At 40.0% G+C, this 25,468-nt stretch overlaps 1 protein-coding gene and 3 long non-coding RNA genes across 5 annotated transcripts in view; 2 read left to right on the top strand and 2 right to left on the bottom strand.

Moving 5' to 3' along the window:
- Positions 1-15,729, top strand: part of LOC107077762 (uncharacterized) — a 40,542-nt gene extending 24,813 nt beyond the window's left edge. The window contains exons 2-3 of the long non-coding RNA XR_001478756.2: positions 7,706-7,804; positions 15,383-15,729. This is a non-coding gene — a long non-coding RNA (uncharacterized lncRNA). The remainder of the gene's footprint in view (positions 1-7,705; positions 7,805-15,382) is intronic.
- On the bottom strand, positions 6,047-15,387 carry LOC138241023 (uncharacterized). The gene is made up of 3 exons (XR_011190221.1): positions 15,286-15,387; positions 14,416-14,520; positions 6,047-6,445 (listed from the first exon to the last, which is right to left on the bottom strand). It is a non-coding gene; the product is annotated as an uncharacterized lncRNA (long non-coding RNA).
- A 1,195-nt stretch (positions 15,730-16,924) lies between the features above and the next one.
- LOC138241022 (uncharacterized) lies at positions 16,925-24,513 on the bottom strand. The gene is made up of 2 exons (XR_011190220.1): positions 24,426-24,513; positions 16,925-20,658 (listed from the first exon to the last, which is right to left on the bottom strand). It is a non-coding gene; the product is annotated as an uncharacterized lncRNA (long non-coding RNA).
- The window catches only part of ppp2r5ca (protein phosphatase 2, regulatory subunit B', gamma a), a 43,501-nt gene continuing 42,511 nt past the window's right edge, over positions 24,479-25,468 (top strand). For both annotated transcript variants that reach the window (XM_015350299.2, XM_006632240.3), the window contains exon 1: positions 24,479-24,836. In XM_015350299.2, coding sequence (XP_015205785.2) covers positions 24,582-24,836 — 255 coding nt within the window. In that variant the 5' untranslated portion in view covers positions 24,479-24,581. The remainder of the gene's footprint in view (positions 24,837-25,468) is intronic.

Raw genomic sequence — 25,468 nt, 5'->3', positions numbered from 1 at the left:
ATCCCAGGAACAAACCTCTAAGCATTATCCGCGACCTGCATTCTTGAACACAAGTTTCGTTTATACGGGTCCTACTCTTTAAAAACAAACCGGGATGCGAATTCATCTGCATGTTGGCGACCTCTGTATGAAATTCCATACATCGCGCTCAGACTGTCACTACAGCAGCAATTGGCCGCTGGCATTGGCTCTTTTTCGAGAAATCCTATATCTTTTCTCCATCTCCTTAGCGCTCTCGCGTCAGGGGTGATCAGACCAGAATAAAGGCGTATGCAACCCAAAACGTTAAGGTAACTTTTTAATGTCTATTTAATCGCTTTAGTTGGGGAGGGGTTTGAATCGATTATAATGAATGACGGCCTAGGTTTATGTGGGTTTTTTTCTCCAACATAATTGATGCCCCGGGTGCTTTTATAGATTTTTGTATTTACCTGAGGGAAAAAAAACATGCTTTAATATAAAGCTCCTCCCGTAGTTGAGGAGCATTGATCATATACTAGCCGTGCTGTATGGGGTAAAATAGTAGGCATAAATTGTTCCAGACTGATGGACTGCAGAGGTAGGATGAATGTGTGAGTGGGTTGGGGGTGGCAGTGTGATTTGCTGACTCTTCTCGACTTCCTATAATTATTTTAATCGCTTGGTGCTTTCATAGATTAGTGAAGGGAGACGAGCGTGCAAATCATTTAGTTTTAAGAGAAGGGAGGCCACAGCTGCTGATTTGTATAAGCGGAGTGTTAACCTTACTTTGGTCGCTTGGCCGAGCAGTTTAGTTCCTCAAGAATGCGAACCTTTTTTTTGCTCCCTGCCAAAACTTTATAGGTTTTGGGGAGGAGCGCTCTGGGCATGGAGTGCGGATATCCTGGTGAAATCATTTCTGATTGAAACAAACTGTTAACACCGACTTTGTATTTTTGCAGTGTTCTTACTTACCTCGAAGACTGTGTAGTATATCAAAGACTAAAGCCTAAAGCACATAACTGGTAAGGGTTTAAAAGGTTTAAGTGCTAGTTCTTGTCTCTAAAAAGGTGGATCAATTTAGAGCTTTCAGGAACCCCGTTGTCGCTACATTACCGATCGCTCGTTATAATGAACCTAAAAGTAATTCACCCTGTATTGCGTTTCGAGTTGGATGGAAGTGTTCCTCGGGTCTCTTCACTTCTTGCTTACTTCTCGATAACCCTTCATAATATACCCCCGTGTTTTTTTTTTTATAAGAGTGAATTTATTAAGAGCATGTTTGCTTCGTCTTTTAGATAAACAGTACTGGAGGTCATGTCAGCATTTTCTTCCAACAGTGATAAGTTTAAACTTGTTCAAATCTATGCGTGATATATCGTAAGGTTGTTATGTTATTATGCGGTAGAGATAAGAGGCTGTACGATATTCAAAGTGGTAACGGAAAATGTACAGTTTAAATAACTGTATTGTATTTTTTTCTGACACGGAGAATTTTGCAGAACGGAGCGTGACCCTCAAAGGCGCGCATTCACCAAACATGAAGCATTGCATTCAGGCTCTTTTATTTCCAAGTTTTTCTAAAGTGGCAATTAATGTTTGTGTTTACTGCACAATATTTTGATTCTGCAGTCTTGATTAGGGGAGTGAACCCTAAACCCAAAGTTAAGAACTCGTATCTTATTCGTTTTATTACGTGAGAACGGCACGTTTGTGAACCTGAATTCTTGTGTTGGAGGACTTGACAGATACGTCTTGCGTACGTTTCAGGAACATCAAATCGCATATTAATTGGCTCACAGTTTCTAATTTCCATAACCTCTCCCATTCCATAAAGTGAGTTGAAGCATATATAATCTATTTAGGTATAGATTACGTTAGACATGTTGTTTCATTGTCACGCATTCACTCTAGAATGTGCTGGGTGCTTTAGAGACAAGCTGTGGTCTCCTGTCTCCTGTAACAGTTGAACCCTATCAACAAGACATCCCCAAGTTCAAATGTGGGACATGTCAGCTCTACTCAGATCTGGCCCCAGTGTGTGATGGTTTTAATTCCATCTGAGTTTTCAGTTATGGGTATTTTATTATTTGATTACTTAGAATTCTTACATCACCTATTTAACTACAAGAGATTTTGAGTTTTTGTATGTCCTCTAGGACAGCGTGGGGACAAAATGGGCAGCATCGCTACTTTACGTCTCTCATGTCCGTGGGTATAATTCTGGACTGGGACATTTCTGGAGCTTAGTCTGAGTGGGTGTCCTGTGATGGTGCCCAGTCCAGGATCTCACTACAACCTTCTTAAGGGGTGAATCTGGAACTACAGTGGATGGATTTTATAAGTCATTAAAATCAGCAACATGTTCTGCCACTGAAAATGATAATAAACCTCTAATGTAAACAAATTCTTCTTATTCAATTTAACTCAGTTGCACAGAGTTCAAATGCAGTGAATTCAAGGTGACACTGGGATTACAAAAATGGGGACTGTGCTATTCCATCAGCCCATTAGCCAGCTGTGAGGAGGACTGTCCAAGCATCTGTCCACAACCAGCCAAGTGCTGCTATTGTATGTGCAGGTGGGTTTCAGCTGGCTATGGTGCTCTCACCCTTCTGGACACCTGTGAACTTGCAGTTACTGTACCAGAGAGCCAAAGTAATCCAATCACTGTTGACTCTCTGTGAACTGTGTGAAATAGTGTGAAAAGTGACTGAGCCTCCTGGAGCAAGCTGTTTGAGAGCTGTCTTCACAAGGGAGGGTCTAAATATGACCAGCTGCCATATCACCTTGCAACTCATAACTGGCAGTCCATTGAAGCTAAGCAGGTGTGAGCCTGGTCAGCTCAGTACCTGGATAGGAGACCTCCTTGTAAAAACAAAGGTTGCTGCTGGAAGAGGTTTTAGAGGGGCCAGCAGGGGGTGCTCACCCTGCAGTCTGTGTGGGTCCTAATGCCCCAGTATAGTGACGGGGACACTATACTGTAAACAGGCGCTGTCCTTGAGACGTAAAACCGAGGTCCTGACTCTCTGTGGTCATTAAAAATCCCAGGGCGTTTCTCGAGTAGGGGTGTAACCCCGGCGTCCTGGCCAAATTTCCCATTGGCCCTTACCAATCATGGCCTCCTAATAATCCCATCTATGAATTGGCTTCATGACTCTGATCTCCTCCCCACTGAGAGCTGGTGTGTGGTGAGCATACTATTGGACTACAGCTGCTGTCGCATCATCCAGGTGGGGCTGCACATTGGTGGTGGTGGAGGGGAGTCCCCATTACCTGTACAGTGCTTTGAGTGGAGTGACCAGAAAAGTTTTAGCAATTATTCTTATTATAATCTTTGTCCTATAGGGCTCGTGATTTAGTTGTTTTTTTTTTTTTAGATCTCCTAAATACCTGCTAGGCACAGCTGTCAGACTGGTCCAATTACCAATACTGATCTCATCTTATAGTGTTATGATCCAAGTTGGAGCAAACACCTGAAGACTTACTGGCCTTCCACAATCTGGGCTGGATGCCCCTGTTCTTCATAGCTGTCTTTGCTTGCATGGTCTTTTAGACAATTTATAGTTTTTTTTTTAGTTTCTCCTGGAAACATTGGAATATTGCTGTGTTATATAGAGTTTTATACAGGTGCATATTTTATTGTACACTAGAAAATATTAGTATGTTGTAATATCTTCAGAATGGACAGTGAAAGTCTAAATCTGAATCTGCAAAACGTTCCAGGGCAGATTTTGGTACATCCAACACCTTAGTTAAGTCACTGAATTAATTAAGAAGCTAAACAAGAATCTAAAATGGTGATTACACCTATTGTATGCAGGGAAAATTTAGTATTTGATTATCCTAGACATAGGTATTCATATAATGACTCTCCTTAATTCAACAACTACAACTAAAAATACACTCCTTGCAGCTAAACAAGCTTTTTTTTAGCTGCAGTATCTACTGTATGTTCCTAGAATAGTTCATAAGTTCAATAAATAGAATTTCTGTTTATTTCTGTGAATCCATTAGTTTTGTGTTATTCTATAGAAAATATAAACTCTTAAACCACCATAACTAAACTTAAGCATTTTCTGTTTCTATTTTTTGTATTGTAATTTATGAACAAACCTTAATTGCATTACAGCTGAGATACAGCAAATAGTAAGATGGTACATAGCTTCAGGTCTTGAACATCTCCATAAAAATTGTTAAATCTCAGGCTCTCTTTGTGATAAAGAAATGGCCCAATAATGTTGTGAGAAATTGCTTCATCAATTAAATTGGTCTTAAAGGAACATAATTAAGATACAATACATACATATACAATAAATCTACCATATGATATGAACCTGTTTTCCACTCGTGTTAAGGGTAGTATATTAATGATGTCTCTTAAGTAAAAAGCACAATTGTACTGAAACAAGGCTTATAGGGGTCCAAGGGTCCAGGAGAAAACACCTTTGGATTTATTATACTTTTATAACTTTTTATGTTCTGTTTTACTTTTGCATTCATGAACTCCAAGCTCTCCACACTGCCATGACCTTTTTGTAGTATTATTATCCTATTGTTAATATGTAAGAGGAAACTTCAGCTGTGCTTCTGAAATCAGTGTACAATGCCTGTCTGTACTTCTGAGACACGTCTTCAGCCCCTTAATGATAAGTTGTCTTGTAGCATTCCATTTGCTGTGCATAATCACTTATGAAATATGACATTAATTAGGCCCTATTCAAATGTTGTACCAAATCCAGTTACATTTTGAAAAAACACACCCTTGTTCTGCCAATTTGACTTTAAACAGCTGCTGTTTATTTTGTCATTTTAGTTGTTTGCCAAAGGTACTAGTGTACTCATTAGTGTAGCTTAATATAAATGGCATAACTGGTATTTCTCATGTACAGGTTCTTTGTTCTCATTAGCAACCTTTAAAAGCACACCTCAAAATAAAGCAGCTAAATGTTTCTATGCATTTTGAAGAAGAAACCTCATTTTTACTCTTTTCAAAGCCCTTTCATATGCAAATGGAGCACTGATTTAGGTTATGTTGAAAATGGGTCTTGAACTTTGAAGAAAGTCTCATTCATCATTAGCATTCACGCTTTTTAGTTAAAATAATTATCTTTCTCTTCATGTGCCAATTGGGCCACCTTAGCTTCTATTCACACAGCTCTTCTCAACAGTTTTCGTTGGTTTTTGTACAGAGTTTGCTGACTTCCTTTGAGGGCTTCATTTCACCCAATTGCACTTTGTTAATAGTTATTTAACCCCCTATTGATTTTATTACTCCTCTGTTTAAAACAAAAATAAAGGAAGATCTTGCATGACAAAGTGGTCTACTTTAAAATGAAACTAATGCAGTGGTAAGGACCTGAAGTGTGTTATATTCAGTCAATGTATGTCACCATAAATACACATAGTGATAAACCTTACACCCTACTATTTGAATTAATGACAACATCCTTTTAATAAAGTCATGAGTTTAATCTTTGTGAGTCAAGATCTCTCTTACAGCTGCTGAACTGAGCTCGTGTTGTTAAGAATGAAGGCAATGGTTCTTTTTTTATCACCCCCAACATCCCACTGGCAATGTAAACTATACACAGTAACTTTTGTCACTTGTCTGACCCATTCCAAGTTGGATTAAGTCACTTTTTTATGTGTTTGAGAAGCAGCAAATGCAAATGGATGAATGTGCTGAAAAATTAAATAGTGGGGAAAGGGTCTTTCCAGTGCTGATTCACTATTTGGAGTGGCTGGGCTCCAGGCAGCCTTGCTGCACAAATAGTTAGCTCTGCATTCTTGCACATTCCAGGTTTTGAGTGGGTTTAAATCAGGAAACCCCTGGAGATCGTAATAGTTACATTCCATTAACTACTTCTTCACCAGCACTGCAACACAATTTGTGAAAACTGCAGTTCAGGATTTTCTGGGGGTCTAAGACATAAAAGCTGGTAATACATCAAAGTACATACTGTATTATATATCTGATGATAGTAGGTTTAAGTGAGGCTGAGTACACAAAATGCAGTTTACTTTGCTCTAAATCATGGTATAGAGGCAATACAGAATATGCAAAACACTAAAAAATGTGTTTATACAGTATAAAACAGTGCAAAGAATGTATGTAAATTGCTGGATTGCTGGGTATTGTTGGGAAAATGCTACAGTTTTTATGTTTGCTATCTTCGTATTGTACACAGTGAGACATCTTTCGTCTCCCTGTGGTTGATTTTTTTCTTAAATCATTCTAGAGAAAGAGTTTGACACCAAACATACCCAGAGATATTCATAGTGGTTTTTGTCCAATAGAAAGGTTTTGTCATTCGCATTGACTGGGGGACCCAGGAATGAGAATGAAAAATATTTCCCTGGAAAAGCTTTTCTTTTTTTCAAAACATTGTCTACTGCCTTTGACTCTAAGGGTTATATTGCCAATTACTCCTTGTTCTTCAGGCATTCCTGATTCCACTGCTGAGAACTGCATCTTCCAGCCTTCCTGGAAATGACAAATACAGTGTTGAGAGACAGCATATTTTGTGTCATTATCCCCGTAACAGAATTATCAACTCCAGTAAATGGCTACATTCATAAACCATTCTATACAACCCCCCCAAAAATTAATAAAAAAAACATTTTTTGGGGAAGTGCAAGGTTTTATTATTCACGAAAGTGTTTTACTGCTTACTTATCATGAACTCTTAACCTCAGAGACATGTATTAACTGTAAACATGGTGGACAATAAGTGCAGTGTTCTCATGCATTTAATTAACTTGTTAAATGATTGCTGTCATCCCTCCCAAACTGCCAGATGGGAAGACTGCTGATAACCCTGCTGTGCCCTGGCCCCCTCATATACCTGGAAATCCAGACAAAACTCACCTGGCACTTCTTGGAGGCTCAATGCACGAAGCATGTCTCTGCCTCAGCTACAATATCAGAACTGACCTGCTGCTCCACTTTCCCAGCTATGATGTATTTGTGGTGTGTGAGGGGGTGAGAGGTGGCTTTCTTCCAAAGCCACTTGTTAATAAGAAAAACCTGTACAGCCGAGGCACACCTGATCTTATTGAATAACTTGCTTTCAGAGGGAGAGAGATTCCATATGAAGAAAAGAGATGATAGGATGAAATCCAAAGGGGTATATCAAATCAACCCAGAGAACTATTTCAGGAACTTTTGGGCAGAAAAGGACATGATTGTTTACGCAAAGAGTTAAAGGTATCTGCAATATGTTTCCTAGCAATTAGTCCAAGTCTGGGTTATTTTAACTTCTGGATGGATGGATGGATGATATTTTAGTTTCATTTAGATGACACCTGTTCACTGGAGAGGGGCTGAATTGCCTCCTCTCACCGGAACTAGGTCTCTGTTGTTATGTAACTAATAGCAGAAAAAGAAACGGCTGCCTGATTTGAAGTAATAGAATTAGCTGCAGACAGGTAGGGAAATTATTCAGTATAATGTGCAGTTGGAATTCAGCAGATTTGGCACTACTGCAATGAGAGATTAGACTGAATTTAAAAGAATTCCAAAAGTTTTCACAGTCTGAAAAGGGTGGTTTTAATGTAATCTACAGTAGCAAACAAAAAATCCTTTAAAAAGAATAACGTTTAAGTGTTTCACACCTCAGATCAAACCCAATTTATACATATCAACATCGTTATATGAAAAGTAAAAACGCAGAGATTGTAAGACAAGTCTAAGTCGTATGTATAAATTAACATCAGACCCAAACTGCTGAATTTCCTTCTCCAGTGGAAGCCTTGACAGACTGAACAAACTGAGAAACAAGGGACCAAATGCGAAGTTGGGGCTGGGCACCAATGAGTCAGTCAGACCAAAGTGCTTCTCAAGGTAACATAAAGTGTGCTGCATCAGTAATGCAGTGATGTAGTAACAAGTGTTCTGTTTCTACAGAAAACATTTGAAAAGGCTCGAGAATGGATTGTTTTCAGAACATTTCACAATGAAAGAGGTAAAATTAACAACAGATGTTGAACATTTGCTAGCCTAATTCTGACACTTTTAAAAAGAAAGCTTAGCATTGCACACTGTAGTTTTGAGAGCAGATAAAAGCACAAAACATAATGTTTGAAAGGATGTACATTCATTGGATCTGAAAGTTCCATATTCTTTCTAGACTGTAGCTGCTATGGGCACATGCAAAACATAAAATGGCTGAATTATTCACACAATAAATCTATACACGGGTAGCTTACATTAGTACCAGACTAATGTAGGTCAGTGACTTTAAACTTGAGATTGAAACCAAATGACCATAGTTCCTGGAACTATTTTTTTTTTTGCTGAAGGCAGAAAGTGCTGTGTCACATTTTTTCACTTTTTTCTATTTCGTATCTGCACCGGTGTTTCCATGGATACCTCCTTGAATGGGAAAATGTTTAATCAAGTTATTTTAGCCTCCTAAAGGAAATAAATAATTCCATTATTGTACCTTTGCTTTTCTGATACTTACAGTGTAATGGATTAATCAGAAATACTAAATAAATAATCAAAATTCAGGTCTGTGAGTGCCTGTATGTGGTTTGTATGAAGTCTCGAATTTAGTCACTTGGCTTATGTTGCAGTTAAATGCTATTGAATGAGGTGAAAGTATTTGCGTCTCGAAGCCTGCAGTGCTAATCTTAAATGACAATAAGATTCTTGTCATTTAAGATGATTATTTCTGATTAAATTAGTGCAAGATCTGTTGATTCGCATTCCTCTCTAGCCTGCATTTTTGATTCAGTCGAATTTTACCACGGTGTCCTCTCTACGGTTCAAGCAGGGTGGTGAAGATTCTTCCATCACCCCAATCAGCTGTTCACGCTGTTTCCAACTCCCCAGAAGGCAACAAAGTTGTGCAGTTCAGAGTTATCAATGGTATAACACCAACATGCATTCACAGTATGAATATGAATATGTTTTTTATGCAAACACAGACTGGTTCTGTTGTCTATGTGTCGATTCACCTCTTTTCTTCATTTGGACATAAGTAAGCAAACTGTGACAAAACAAACAAATCTTTCTGTGCTTCAGCCAATAAATATTTCATTTTCCTAATGTCCTTGATCAACAAAAAACAGCACCCAGAGGATGTTTAGAAATGTGTACAGAGCCACATCTGTCTGTGCATTTTAAACAGTAAGGCAGCTAGAGGGCAGCAGTGTGGAACTGTGGGCAGGGCTATGGGCTTGTAAGACTTCTACCTTTAAGTGGTGTAAATTAAATCATGTCAGGTATCGGTCCTGTCTAAGGTATTTTTTTAATAATGTTTCTTTATTAGCCCTATACAATTTCTTGCATTAGGAATGCATCTTTTCACATACCCCAGCTTTTCTCCATGGAGACACAGACACAGAGACAGGGAGAGAAGCTTGGGGTCAGAGCACAGGGTCTGCCATTGTACAGCACCCCTGGAGCAGTTAGGGTTAAGGTCCTTGCTCAGGGGCCCAACAGAGTAGGATTCCTCTGCCAGCCGCAGGATTTGAACTGGCAACCTTCCAGTCACAGGCGCAGATCCTTAGCCACAGAGCCACCGTGCTCAATAAAACACCACCTACTGCTTTATAAAGAGATTTACAACTAGGAGTGATGCAGGTAAAGTAAGATTTGGAACATGAATGACAGCTTAGGGTGACTATCCAAACATAATTGCATAACCCCAAAGGTATACCAAGCTTTTGTTAGTTTCTTGGGCCTTTTCATAAAACAGACATCCAATTTGTTCTTGAAAGCCTGGATTGTAAGATTGTAACAGCTGTTGTTATTACTGAATACTGTCCTTTTTTCTTTTTTTATTGACTTAACACAGTCTTCAGGTAACAGGAAGTCATCCTTTAAATAGATATCTACTGAATAGGATTCTTTCATATCCAAATATCCAGTCTCAAATAGCAAACCAATGAATCAGTCACATCGGGATAGAGATCAGTGTGAACTCTCTGGAACAGACATTTGATGCCATGCATTTCTGCAGTTTATCCAATGTACTGTATGTTAAATGTCTTGATCTTTGGAGTTTAGCTGCTAATATTTTATTTTCCTAGGTAAAAACAATACTCCTACACAGAACAACAGCATAAATATCTTTCTGCCTATTTAGCTAAATGCCATTTGGGACACGGCAGTGTGGTTTTCACTAGCTATTAAATTATTTCATACTGAATGTCATGTGTACTGGAATGCTGTTGTAGGGCTTGTTTCACTCTGCTTGCCTCTGAGTTGAGTAAATCAATCAAATGCCTTAAAAAGCTTTATTTTGTGTTTAAACTTCAATTGAGGTAATCGAAAATTCCCAACAAACCAGGAAACCATACAGAAAGGAGGTAAGAACGTTATGTTAAAGTCACTATAAGTGATGCATTCATACAAAACAATGTTCCAAGAATAGTAGGAGACTTGTCAAAGCTGACATTTAGTTTTGTTATTGATGCAGTTTTCTTTTTTTATTATTTTATTTTTTATCTTTTTCAGGCTTATATATTGTACCCTTCCTAACCTTTGCTTTGTCTGTTTATTCAGAGACCTTGATTTGTAAGGATTTCCCTTCAATCACAGCCCTGTCTGTAAACATATCAAGCTCTGTGACACTAGATGACTTGTTTGTTACAAGCAGCTTGATCTGGGGAGTCACAGTAAAAATGATTAATTTTATTATGTTTCTAGCTTTAACATATTTATAAATCTTGTTCTATAAAAATCATAATGTATTATTTATTTTACTGTTTGTATATCTTCAGTTTGTCATCAACCTAAATGCAAGCTAGAGACTTCAGATCACAGAGTTAAATCATTTGAGGTTTGTACTCTTAGCATCTGTGTTTGCAACTTTGAAAATCTGGCACTTTGTAGAAACAAAATATTCACTTTATTGTAGCTCTGTTGCGCTGAGAAACAACATTTAGTCCAGTGTATTTTTACTTTCTTTCTAAATTTAAAAAATCATATAGAAGCTTAAAGGCTGTGCAGTCATATTTTATTTTTTCTGCGAATAAATTTTAATATTAATATCTATGTATATGCAACTCTAAATTAACACACAAATAAGTACATTTGCACATGATACTGTATGTTTTGATTGGTGTGAATAAGGAGTTACTAAATGATTTTTTTCTCACTGTAAATTAAGTTAGCTTCAGAAATTAATATTTATTGAAGAGTATTCTGGGTTTTATTTGCTACAATGTAATATTGGGTTTTCATCTTTCTGAGCCACAAAACCCAAGTAAAGCTCCATGCCTTCACTGAAACAGTACAGCAAAGAGTACCAGTGTGACTGATTCTGTTGTATGTGCTGTCTTGCTCAATTTAAAAAATGTTTTAAAAACAAACTTTGAAGACAAGATGTCCATAGCCTTTTCTCTTGCATGTCAGTGTGTTGCACAATTTTGTAAACTGAGAGATCAGATATTCAAATCAGAGGAATGAGATGACACATGTGTTGGAAAAGGGAAATTTACAAAGGATTACTGCATAGACATAGAAAGCAGAATGATGAACCCTGTCATCAGAACATCCTTGGGAATTTGTAATATGTACATGGAAAACCAAAAGCACATGAGTTGCAATGTCTGTAATTCTTCCTTGCCTGGAAGACCAGTCTAATCTGTTAAAGGCCATTTTAAAATTCTAACAAATATCTCTCTCTGATTCTGAAGTTTTATTATACACTAGTTGCCAGTGCACATGGACAAAAATAAGAAATACATCAAGGGCGATGTGACTAAACGATAACAAGTCCTTCTTTGTCTTTGTGGCTGCTTTCTCCTTCTCAAATAGTGCACTTGAACACTTGAAAATGTTTTTCATTAAAACCTGACCGAACATGGTGCTCAGATATGAAGCTGGCGATTACAGTACTTGTCCAGCTATAAGACAAACATATACTGTATATCACAAGCATAGCATTTTTCAACTAATGAATCCCTGTTTCATGCACTTCATTCACAGCTGGGACATAGACAGCAGGAGAGCATTGCTTTGAATGGGGAGGCAGCAACGATTAATCATCCCGTTCTCACCTCGCCTGCCCTCAGGTCTGACCCCAAGCTTCTCTCCCTGTCTGTGTGTCTGTGTCTCATGGAGAGCAAGCTGGGGTATGCGAAAAGATGAATTCCTAATGCAAGAAATTGTATAGGGCTAATAAAGCAAAATTACATTACATTACAGGTCACTGACCAACAAATTCCCTTCCACAGTGGAGCCACAGCACCCCCTACAGACAGAGGGGTGCCCTGCAAGAAGGGGGGGGGGTGCCAAATGTCCTCTTGCGGGCTGTCTCAGGGCTTCTCAACACTGGAACTTCGTTCTCATTAAAAGGTTCGCCTTTCTCCTGCTCTTTTGTTTTCCTCTGCGGCATTTTCTTCACTTCCTGAAAACCGTCCTTTTTAGAGCTTTCTCACAGAAAAGCCTGTGTACTAACAGAGACCATGGCTTTGTAGTGCCTAGTCCCACTGCAAACAAAGGGAGCCTTTTAAGTTATCACCTAACCAGTTCCACTGTCCTCTCTGTTTTGCAGTATTTTAATTATATGGTACTACTGCCAGTACAGGTGAGCATCAGATTCTCTCTAAGGACCAATTTTTTTAGGAAGGACTGGGATGAACTTCCTTTCTGAGTCAAGTATAATTGTGTGCAGTGCATGGTAATATCAAGAGTGAACAATGCTATCCTGGGATAAATGCTTGGCACTACTGGTAGTGGTGGTTATTCAAGAATAAAGTCAGGCTACAATAATATACCAATAGGTTTGTTCTAGACTGAATCAGTAATCCCATTTTGTACAATTATCATATGTAGGGTATTGACCGTTTATCCTAAAACCATTAAATATGAAGTGGGACACATAACGCATACGCACATATTCAAGGTTACAGTGTTATCACACCGTGGTATGTATGGAATATGTATTTAGATAAGTTCATCTAGCTGTGCAGCTCTGTGTTGGTCACCAAACGGACTCAAGGTCTGTTAAAGTACGATAAGAACTAACTTTGTATAAAGAGAACTAATTGATTTGCTCCTAACGAGGTTGTCGTGGGAAGGGGGGGATCAACTTCAAAGAACAGGACAAAAACCAGAGTCTGAACCAAATCAACCTGTCATGTACTAACTGAGACTAAATTTTATAAAAAGGGTCAGAAACTTTAGCAGTTTGTCTTCTCTGCAGAGCCAAAACAATGCTGTGCCACTGTGTGTATTGATCTTGGTAAAGGCTGGAACTGCACAAGGCTGTCTCCTGCTCCTCTGTTGATGAATTCGCCTCAGCAAAATAGCTCACATGGAAGGCATCACAATTTAGCAAAGAAAAATAATTCTGAGTACTTCAGCTCTCCTTCAAATATGGCTGTAGCATTTAATCACACTTTTATCTCCTGTCTTCATTAAAGACCTGAAAACACTACAGGTCCATGTACAGGAGCTAAGAAGTTAAACATTCTCCTGCAATGACCTTTCTCCTCCTCATCATTAGTCATATTACTGAGCTCTGATGCCATCTCTGAGTCCTTCACAGTGCACTGTTTCACTTCCTTTATTGTGTGGAAACAATTGAATCAGTGTTTGGCTCATTACAGTAAATCAGGGGTTTCAAACTCTTTTCTTGGAGGCCCTGTGTCTTCTGCTTTAGGTTCCACCCGAGCACTCATTCAGTTTATGCAGTTGGTTGAATTATTTAATTAACCTAATATTTATGGCCAGGCCCAGAGATGTTTTATAAATAACTGCCTGTTTAATAAAGATAATGTTTTAATTCATCAGCTGCAGAGAAACATTAAGAATCAACCCTGTGTTTACAGTATCTAAGAAAATATTGTTTTGATTGACTACTCCGAAAAAAACAGAAATGTTCAATTAAATTCCTGTTTACAATAGATTTCTTCTTTTTATCTATCTATCCATGTTCTAAACAATTCTTCCAATTCAGGGTAGCAGGGGAGTTGATCCAATCCCAGCAAGCAACAGGGACAAGCCTTGCTACACCTGGAGAAGACTTCAGTCCACCACAGGACACACACAGACACAGACATACACACGCTCACACCGGGGCCAGTTTTCCCAGAAGCCAATTAACCTGACAGTATGTCTCTGGGAGGAAACCAGAACAGCCCGGAGAAACCCACACGAACATGGGGATAACATGCACACTTGGAATTGAACCCAGAGCCCCAGCGCTGCAAGGTAGTAATACTAACCACTGCACAATGGGCCAAACATTTCTCATCTCTTAGTGGATTGAACGGTGAAAAGAACTTGGACAACCTGCAGTGTGACACTCCTGGTGCAGTGAACAAATTCCTCACCTACAAGACACCCTTAAACATTTATGTTTATATAGTTGGACACATGCCATGTCATCTTTGTAGATTGTAGATATTGGTAAAGCACTGAAGGGTGAAATATTCTGGAACCTACAGTGCAGTGCAATTGCTTATTTTTTTGCATCTGAATTTTCAATAACTTACTCAACTTGAAGTTCATTGGTTTTTGGTCCTTCCCTCAGTTCCATCCAAAACAAAACGAGGAAAAGGTCTCAGTGAGGCACCAATGACTCCAGGCTGGAGAGGCACCTATGCCATCAGACACAGGATGTAGCGTTAAAGTAGTTCAGAAAGGCAGCTGGACATTTATCAGCTGGGTCTGACATGGTGGTATCCCACAGGGTGCAGGGGTTGAAATACCTTTGGCAGGCATCCACTCGGTCTATAATAGACTTGCATGGGCGCCACTTGCTTTAAATCAGAACCCTTTCTTTAATCTTTCAAGGGGGGTTCCATCGAACTCATGGCAGCGCCAGCACTGCCATAGAAAAAAGCTGCAAACTCAGATATTTATTTTTAGCATTCTTAAGAGTAGGTAAAAAATAAAACCTTCTTGTGAGTGTTTGCTTGTGAAAAATCTGTTTCATCTATTCAGCCAAGAAAGATATAGAAAATTGCAAAAGAAGCGTTTGCGTGTTTTCTATTTCCAAAATCTCTTTGTTTTTCCGTGAATGCCCTGCAGTGTAGTGGCTGAATGTACAAAGCGGTGATATAATTAAGACTAAGTCTGCTCTTTCGCGTCTTTTCTCATCGCTCCGAGCAGAAACACTTCACGTTTTCAAAACCAACATGTCTGAGAGCCAATAAGATAGAGGACAAATAGAAAGTAGGTCACATGAACAAATGATTCATTCTGCAAGATGCAAGGCTAATTGGTTGAAAATTTGATGTAATTTTTGTAGTCTCTCAAGGAGGACTTGGAAAATAATGGACGAGAAGCATGCAAGAAGGTGAACTGGACACTAAGGAGCCAAGATTGAGTTTCATTTAAAAGGGCTTTCTTGGCAAACATACTCTTTTATAGCCTTTCTGTTTTTCATCTTTAAATAGGTCGTTTAGCATCTTTTTTTTTCTTTTATGCAATGCATCCTCCTTTTTTTTTGTTTTGCAGGAAGATCCCACGAAGAGTCAGCTCTGAAGAAGACAAAAATCAAAATGTTTAATGCACCATCTATGTTCTTTCGGGAGTCTCGAAATTGTATTGTCAAGTGCTTGAGTGGTGAGTGCATAAAGGAATGAGTCTGATAGCCTCTACAAGTAAGCCTGCCCTTCTGTATACATCACTATTGGACACTTGATGAAGTTTGCACTGACGCAATGGTGAGTCCGCTGATAAGAGAAAGTTGCTGTCACTGGAGTCGGTGGAGCCTGTTGTACCCACAATCTGATGAATTCGGTTCTTTGTTACAGCTGTAATATGATACAGAAAATAAAAAAATAGTGTGACTTCTAAAGTAATTTAATGCTTTTTAGTGTTTCAGGGTCAAATGGCCCCGAGGGCAAAACCACCCTAAGACATTGTACAACCCTGTTTCATGGAATCAGCAACAACCTCCTCCTTTTTTTCATGCGAACTGTTACATAAATCGATCTTACATTCAGCCCACAGAAAAAAGGCTCTTATTATGATAAAACATAATGCCATATACTTTCACAAATACAGTACTCTTTCACTTGTTTGCTCAACTTATAAAAAGGGCAGCTTTATTCAATTATGTCAAATAGACTTACTCTCATGCAGTCTGATCTTCTATGCCTGTAGGCGCAGTTGCCCAACAAGCGGCACTCTGTAACATTTTTGTTTTCAGTTTTTGAATTCTTGAATTTTTGCCTTGATAAACACTCATGACACATACTTGCACAGCCTCTTATGCCAGCAAGTTGAACCAGGATAACATATCTGGAGCAGTGAAAGCTACCCAAAGACTGTTCATTAAACATCATTGATGAGTTTTTGTCATTGCTGTATATGCCTAAAAGGACCTTTCTGATCTTTTGGACAGGCCTTAAATTATGGATATATTACAGCCAATTCTGTAGTAGCAATGACTCACCCATGTTGTAGATGTCCAAGATATTTACTGCATGGCATTTTCATGGCGGTTTTACCATTTGTCTGTTATGGCATGCAACAGTCCTTCACAACTGATATTATCATGTAATTTATTGGGGATTTTTTCCCTTGTCCCGGATGCTCTGATCTGAGCTCTAATGCAGTGTTTTAGGACGAGACTGTATTAACTAGCCTGTCCGGAGACATTCTCTGCTCTGTTTTCCTGCAGAGCTGTTGATGCAATCCCTTACCAACTCTTTTCTTCAGGTCTTCAGAACAAAAAAGACACGCCATTAAATCGGGAAAACAAGACTCCAAACGATAGAGTAAAAGTTTTTTTTTTTTTGCTGGATTTGGCTGTAACAGTTAAAAATAATAAGTGTAAGAAGGCAAATACACTACACATGAACTATGTATTGAATTTAATCCGGAAAACGGTGATTCCCAGGTGACTGGGTTTCACAAAACAAAACCAGAACGCCGTTACAAAAATTAAATTCTGTCTATTGTAAATTACAGCACCGCTAAAATACAACACGGTGCCTTTTTAACCTTGGGAAGAAAGTGTAAATCTGGAACAAACCACTCCAGAATGAGAAGTTAATGGAGTCATTTATTGCGGTTTTCTCCTGGCACTCGCGCTCCCAGGGGCATCTAGCCAAGCCCGAGAGTCTGAGTGTCGCGGGGGAATTGAAAAGATGTAAAGCTGGAAGCTGAAAGATGTCTGTAAGTAGCAGGAAAGCTTGGTTTCCTATTGTGTGGAGCTCAATTCAGTCAGTGTCCCCAGAGAAAGACCAGTCGCTGAAAGACTAGGAGAGCCCCCACGGCACTCCACGAGCAGCGCCAGCACACGGTCTGTGACAGTAATCTCCACGCCGCCACCTAGTGGACAACATTCAGAATTGCACTGGACCGACAGAACAGAAGGGATGAAGGGAAGCGATTTCCCTCCTCTTCTCATCGCATTTTCTAGCCGCTTATTCCTGATGAGGGTCACTGCGGTAGCAGGCGGTGCAGGGCAGAAGACTTCCCTTTCCCCCTGCAACAGTCTCCAGCCTCTCCTGGGGGAATCCAAGGCGCTCCCAGGCCAGACAAGAGATATAAAGATACAATCCCTCCGACGTGTCCTGGGTCTGCCCCGGGGTCTCTTCCCAATGGGTCGTTACTGCTACACCGCCTCCGGGAGGCGCCTGGGGGCGTCCTTCCCAGACTGGCCACACCAACTGGCAGCTCTCGATCCGGCCGCGTCACGGGAATCTTTTTTACAGAAAAATTAACCCTCTAAAATGAAATTCCTGGTTATGTTCAGAAAAGTGGTGTTGTCTAGAGGCGATAAAACTCCTATTAATCAACTATTAATCAACTCAATGTGAGGTTTACCAACGTCCATTTCCAGAAATTCACGGGTGGTGGTAACACGGGTCTTTACGCCCCCCAGAGTGTCAGAGTAGCTCCCGCAGCGAGAAAAAAAAAATAATCCCAAACTCTGATTTTTGGGCTACCGAGAACATAAATTAGACTAAAACAGGAAGAGGAAGCATTAAAATGAAGCTTTAATCTCTAGGTCTAAAATCTCCTCCATAACAGAAGGAAGTGCAAAAACAAACAACCGGCATAAACATTTGATCTGTTTTTTTTATCCGGAATTACCACAGAAAATATCTCTTTTTGACAAATTATATGAAGTATAAAATCAGGAAAGATAATCCGTATTTAGTCTGCCTTCTAATCTTGTTTCTGGTTAAATGTTTTGCTCTTCTGTATTCTGGTCTCAGGGATTTACAGGCATGAATGCAGCTTACTATAAAGTAACAGGAAATGGGCCATATTTATGCTTTAACATGATTGCTTTCATATAATGAACCCATGTGTCCTGTCCTCAGTATTAAGGAGTCCTTATTACTGTCCTTCCTTGAACCCTGAACCCACAATCCCCAAGTTTCTTCAGCAGAATTAAAAGGAGATATACTGCATTTGGTATTTGAAATAAACACGAACACCTGAATCACCTGTCAGTTTGTTTTGTAATTGACTACCATGGTAACTTGGAGTTTCCGTGCTGCTGCACTGATTATAATCTGTGTTTTTTCTTACACTTCAGTTCTCCTCTTACCACGGTGCCCAGTGTCTGTTTTTCCAGTCCGTAACCACAGTGCATGGTTGTATGTTTGGAAAACAATATTTTTGTTTTAAATCTTGCTGGCCAGATCTTTGGAAATAATTGTTGCATCACATAGATAAGTATGTCCCAGTAGTTTTGACCTAGTATTCATCTTCCAAAAACAATTAATTCCCATCTTATTTTAAATCATCTCAATTTCCAAAAGCTATTTGAAGTGTTTTCATGGAATCCAACAACTATTATTAACTTTATCATTGAATTCATATGTACTTATTTGATAATATACAAATTCTTCATTATTAATTATTAATTACGTTGGTTATTTAGAAAAATATGTATATGCTCTTCTTATTAAACACGGCACACACCTGAATAAAGCCTTTGGGTATTTCTTTACAGTGTCACTGGATTCATTTTTGTTCTTAATAAATAACTGAGAAATGCAAATGTCAGCAGCGCTGGTAGGAGACTAGACCAATCATAGCATGGAGTGGTTTCGTTTGGGAGCAATGTGAGGGAACTGAGGGAACTTCTGAGGGAACAACAGGCTGCCTATAAGACAAGCCTGTCAGGCTCCAACCCCCAGTGGGAGACCTGAGGCAAGAAGCGGTTGTAAGTGATGAGGAGGTGTTAGAAGAGAAGCAAAACAATTAGCGACAGGAAAGGGGATTACTTGGGATTACTTGGATTTATACTTAGTCGGAAATGATGCGGGGGCAGAACGGGGGCGGAGAGGTTAGCCTTGCTGGCTCACAGCACTAAGGCCCTGCATTCAGTTCCAGACCTGGGGTGCCATCTTCATGGAGTTTGTATTTTCCCACCCATGTTCACATGGGTTTCCTCTGGGTGCTCCAGTTTCCTTTCACGGTCCAAAAACATACTGGTAGGTGAATTGGCTTCTGGGAAAATTAGCCCTGGTGTGAGTGTGGGTGTGAGTCTGCCCTGTGATGGACTGGTGTCCTGGCCAGGGTGTATCCTGCCTGGCACCCATTGCTTGCTGGGATAAGCCCCAGCTCTCCTCAGGACTCTGAATTGGAAGGTTAGAAAATGAATGGACATGATGAGGGGTCATCCCTGCACTCATGAGCGTCCATTATAAATTTCATTGCCTTTTCTCATACAAGTAAACGGCCTATGAGAAACGCTTGGTCAGTTTGTGTCCTGTTTGGACATGAATGAAGAAAGAGTGTGGTGTACAAGAGACAATTGTTTTCAACCAAATGTTCTAAATGTTATTCTCACACCAACTTTTAAAATTAATGTATTGAGCCCCTGTACAGTAGGTGTTATTATTATCCTACTGGTCTAAGAACCAGAGTCTGTAGGCTTCCCGTGCAAGAGCCAATAGGAGGTGCGGACTTTGAGCTGTGCTTCATGTAGGCACAGCTCTTCTGGCTGTTTTATCATGACAGTCTCTTTAATCCATGCTAATACAATCCTTGCACAAATGAAATGCATTCAGGGCCTGAAAAGAATAATCTGAATGCTACTACATGCATAAGAACATAAGAAAGGTTATAAACCATGATAATCCATTCAGCCCAATTTGCTCATTTGCTTGCTAGTAACATATATTATTTGTAAAACAATCAGATTACCCCAAGCAGCACAGGGGGGGGGCTCACAGTTTTGCTTTTAAAAGGGAACTGCAATGTTACTTTTATACTTCGGAGTTAGAAAGAATTGGCACTGATGAGTGCATTTCAAACTACAATGAAAGTAAAATGTACACGATAACATGTAGAACCTCCAATTTACATCACAAAAATAGATGAAATTTCCAGGTATGCACAGTACCTTATTCTGCCATCCAGAACGAGGCAACCAAACTTCCAGTGAGGTGAAGTGGCCCTCTTACATTGTGACATGCAAGGTTCTCTATTTTACAAAATGGAATCCCCATAAAAAATCTCAGTGGGATTATTTCCAGGGAGATTTGGCAGAGTGCAAGGCTTTTCCAGTGGACGTGCTTGGCTAGACATGGGCTTCAACATGATTTATGCTGATTTACATAATATCTTTCTCGGCTTCTCCATTATTTTCAATACAAGGAGTAGTCTGATAGTGTCTTAACAATTTCCAAGTTAACCATTATGTGTCGATCATTTCAATTTTTAAACGTTTTTTGAGCAGTGGTGTGTGATGATGTGTTTTTGTTGCATTCCAGGGGTTTCTGTGCTATGGGGATCTTCTTTATAAATACTGTGGAATCCTGTGAAGAAAAGAAAGAAGGCAAATTGGGACCTAGTCTGACACACTGCGTGAACTGTTGTGTAGAAATTCTGAAAATATAGACTCTTTGTGAGAACTTCTGAATTAAATGTCAAATTAAAACACTGGAGCCCTTTTGGTCACAAGCACCCTTCATCATGTGACTTTCCAAGGGATTTCAATAAGATTTCATTTTACTGTCCGTGGGAAAACGATTGGTTCCACCCTGTTTGCTAGATAATGACTTCAAATTTAGTTTAAAAGTAAAACCTCATGTTTAACACATGCCTTTTTCTAATATTCAACATTTGGTGCCACCATGTGCAGTCATTTTAGTTTCATGTAATGCCCATTGTGACATCAAGGTTGAGATTTACTACTTTTCTATACTGTTTTTAATTTACAGAATCAGGGCGCAGAAAGAGATCAGTGATTTAAGTACTGTTTTAAATTATATGAAAACTTGGGTAAACACACAAAAAGGATTTATAAGATTAGACTCAGGTTTAGAAAATAGTCTGTAGTTCTTTTTTAATGTGATTGCTCTTATAAACTATATTAATAATATACAAAGTTATGGAATCACATTCCTGTCTTTAATCCCCAACAGAAGACTCACTCTCTGCACCAAAAAGAAAAGCAATACAAGCCCACTGACAGAATGCCCCAGTTATAAAACTCAAGTCTTTTTTTACTTCTTCCCTACTGAGAGATAATCAAAATAAAGTGCAAAGTGTAAAAAGTGCATGTTTAACCCGGACACGTGCACTATACAGTTTTTTGTTTATTGCACAAGAATAGACATTTTTGCCAGAGTACAGTGATTTTTAGAACAGCCCTTGTTTTAGCTCATGACCTTAATAGAAACAAGCTTACATGCTTTTGAGTTGCAGCAAAGCAAAGAAAAAGTAATTAGGCCCTCGATTTAACATCTTAGGACTGCACTTTACAGCAGTATCTCCGTTCACTACACTGGGGCATTTTTGGAAAAACTAGGCCGGAGTGAAGAGCGCCACCTACTGGTCCACTGACACCATTCACAGAGGAAACCTGGTTTCTCTTAGATGTCTGTTATTCCAGCACTGCTCAGGGTCAGCATTGCTTAGCATCTGAGATCTGACAAGCAGGCTACATCGGGCTAGAGGCTGGCAGTTCTGGGTGGCACGGTAGTTTGCAGGGCCCTGAGTTCTATTCAGGAGGTGCTGTCTGCATGGAGTCTGAATATTCTTCCCGTGTTCACATGGGTTTCCTCCCACAGTCCAAAGACATACTGATTGGGGAATTGGCTTCTGGGAATATTGGCCCTGGTGAGAGTGTGTGTGTTTGTTTCTGCGTGCGCCCTGTGATGGACTGGCATCCCATCCAGAGTGAACCCTGTCTTTTGCCTGCTGCTTGCTGGGAGAGTCTCTGACACCCCTGTGGCCCCGAAGTGGGTAAAATTAATAATAATTATAATAACTCCTTACACTTATATAGCGCTTTTCTGGACACTCCCCTCCACCACCACCAATGTGCAGCCCCACCCGGATGATGCGACGGCAGCCATAGTGCACCAGAACGCTCCCCACACATCAGCTATCGGTGGGGAGTGATGAAGCCAGTACACAGATAGGGATTATTAGGAGTCTGTGATTGGTAAGGGCCAATGGGAAATTTCTGGCCAGGACATCAGGGTAACTACTTTTCAGGAAACACCCTGGGATTTTTAATGACCACAGAGAGTCAGGACCTCGGTTTTACATCTCATCGAGAGGACGGCACCTTTTTGCAGAATAGTGTCCCATTGTGGGACATTAGGACGCACACAGACCACAGGGTGAGCGCCCCCTGCTGGCCCCACTAACACCTCTTCCAGCAGCAACCTTAGTTTTCCCCAGGAGGTCTGTTATCCAGGTACTGACAAGGCTCACACCTGCTGAGCTTCAGTGGGCTGCCCATTGTGAGTTGCAGAGTGATATGGCTGCTGGCCACTGAGATTTTTGATAACCACAAAGATTTAGACATTTTTTTTTATTTTAGCTCCTCAATAATGAATTTGTTTTTTTAAACTGGAATAATCCAATGATTCCAATCAAAAATCCGGAGTTGAAACTGAGCACAGAATTTAAAGAAATCAACAATGATTTTCTTCTAATAAATAATTAACTGATTAACATAAATCCTTTTGCACAGGTCAGTAGAATGTCAGTAGCAACTCAATGTGATTGAAAGGAATATGTATAGAAATATTTTCATTTTGATTATTTACAGTATTATTTCACCGAAAATAAATAGGCAGAATATTTTTTCAAATTGGGATAAGGATAGCATTTCAGAGCAAGATGCGTAATTAAAATTAAAAACACAATTATAAAGAGAGGACAGTTCATCAGTGGGCACAATCCGCATTTGAGACACTTTTCAAAGGGTATTATAAAGTTGTGTACTTTGTTACGTGTTTTTAAATTTGTATTGCATAGTGGATTGTTGGTTATTTGAAAGGCATGTCCACTAGGTGGCAGGCGTGTTCCATTATCCCATCAACTCCTCCGTTCGAGTCTGGTTTGTGGGACAAAGGGATTAATGCAGATAAGCTTTCAGGAATGTTTTGATTTAAAGGGGATTTTTTAAAGTATGTTTTGATTAATTAACTATGACGTTAAACGCTATTTAAAAGGTCAGAGACAAAATTAAATGAAAAAGCATATGGATTGTAAAGCCTAAGCATAATTAAAATTAAATTATGAAAATGTCACGGGATACTACAAGATTCCGTAGCGCGAAGGTTCGTGCTCCTGTAACAATAAATCATTTTCTCATGCGTGAGAAAGACACCAACATTATTTTAACATTCATTATGTAACATTTACATTGCATTTATGAAAAAAACATTTAAGAAATACACTCACTGTATAACCTGGCACAGAAATGGGATAGCAGTGAGGCAGTTTGGGAGAGGCACATTTAGCTCTCATGTAAGAATAAATGACAAATTCTCCCTGTCTGGCTATTTCTACGAAATCATAAACTGGGGGGGATCAAAACACTTCAATAAAATCAAGATGTGTACAATGTCTCTTTGTCCTTGTAGGGGAAATTCCTATGATCCTTACAGCTGGGGGGGGCAGTTTTCATAACCTTCTATCTCTTGGATAGCTCGATGGTCGGGACGTGACTGACTGATTCTTATTCAAAGCGAACCCGAAATTTCTCAGAATGGATCCCGGGAGCCGGTCGCGGCGAGCTGGCTACCGCGGGCGGGCGCGAAGGAAAAGTTCGTTCGCACACTCCTGGCCGGTAGGCGGCAGTCTCGAGTCTCTGTCTAGCCCCAGAATTACTGAGAAACACCCGCTTGCTCGGTGCAGGTGTGGTGTGGTACAGTATTCCTATTCACATCCTGCGCGGTTCTTTGACTGCTCGTGAAATGGGCGATCTGTCGCGGGTGGACCTCACCGAAACCTTCACGACATCGGCTTGTGTCGGACACGGAAAGAGAATGATGAAGAACAGAGCAATAATAATGCAGACCTGAAAGAATAATACGATTCACTTATCCGTCTGAGAATTATAAGAACTCGTGTGTGCGAGGCATGTAACTTTGAATGCTTTAAAAATGCATTAACACATTTTATTTTATTATGTCTTTCTGAACGAATAATAGTTGCGATTTTGAAGTTGGTATAATAAAGTCCTAACCTTCCTGCGCAAGTGAATTCAATTTTACTTTAACAGACTGTAATGCAAAGGTCAGCAGTAACTGCAAAAACTGTTTCTTTTCCGCATACATACCAGTCCTGACATCAGAATCAGTGGTACTTTGTTGTTTCGTGTTTCTGAAATTCCCCCCGTTTTATTCCTTGAGATCGCTCAGTGGAAAGATCCGAACTCAATGGGGGCATCTGCAGCTCGCGTGCGCCTTCCAGCCCTTCTCGTGGCCCGACCGGGATGACAGAACGGACCGGGATGGAGCCCGAGATCTCGGCCCAGCTGGAGGGGGGGGGGCAGAGAGAGACGTATGGGTCACCTGACCGACGGGAGCCAATCAAAAGCGAAGGAGCGGAGGCGAGCTCCTGCAGTGAGTGTGTATGTGAGAGAGAGAGAGCGAGCTTAGGTACCAGAGGCAGTGACTCGGGAGAGTGTCGGCAGGGGGAAGAGGGAGGTTATATTTCTGCAATGCCGAATAAAGCGAAAAAGGAGAAGGTGAGTCGGTGCTTTTGTGAGTTCCTCGGGTGATAGGGAGCCCTTGTTGTGGAGACCCAGGGTGATATTTAGGTAGTACAAAGTATGTGAAGCTCGGGGCCTAGCCCTTTAGCAAGGATGTCGCTTGTAGTCTGTGCTCTGTCGATTAACTTGTCCAAGAGTGCTCTGGTAACCGATTTGTTACTTCTGCCTTACTAAAGATGGGATTGGGAAGAAAACTTCCAGCTGTGGTGTGTTTGGACAAGAAAAGTCAGAACTGTAGTGCGGAAATGTGACTCGAGTCGTGTAGTTCATTGTTTTCCGATTTTGGCGGAACGTGTGTTGCAGCTTTCAGTAAAGTTACTGGCGAGTGTTGTACGAGTTAACTACTCCTCCGGTTAAAAAGATGCCTGTGCTCTTCTCATTTGAAGTGAGGCGCAGCTGAAACGGAGTACTCCTTTTTATTTTAAACGCTCTGATTTTGTTTTTTGAAGTTGAAGCACGTGGGCGTTTAAGTTTTTTTTTAATCCGTGGTTTGATTTGCCTTTTTCGTGTCGCGCTAGCTAAAAATATTATCTTGACGCGAAGAAAAACACGTTGATGGCGATGCAGTGGAAAGACTTCGCCGAGAATCGAAAACAGAAATCGGGACA

This window comes from Lepisosteus oculatus, chromosome 8, assembly GCF_040954835.1.
Source record: "Lepisosteus oculatus isolate fLepOcu1 chromosome 8, fLepOcu1.hap2, whole genome shotgun sequence".
Lineage (NCBI taxonomy): Eukaryota > Metazoa > Chordata > Actinopteri > Semionotiformes > Lepisosteidae > Lepisosteus > Lepisosteus oculatus.
This window is presented reverse-complemented; position numbering and strand designations above follow the sequence as displayed.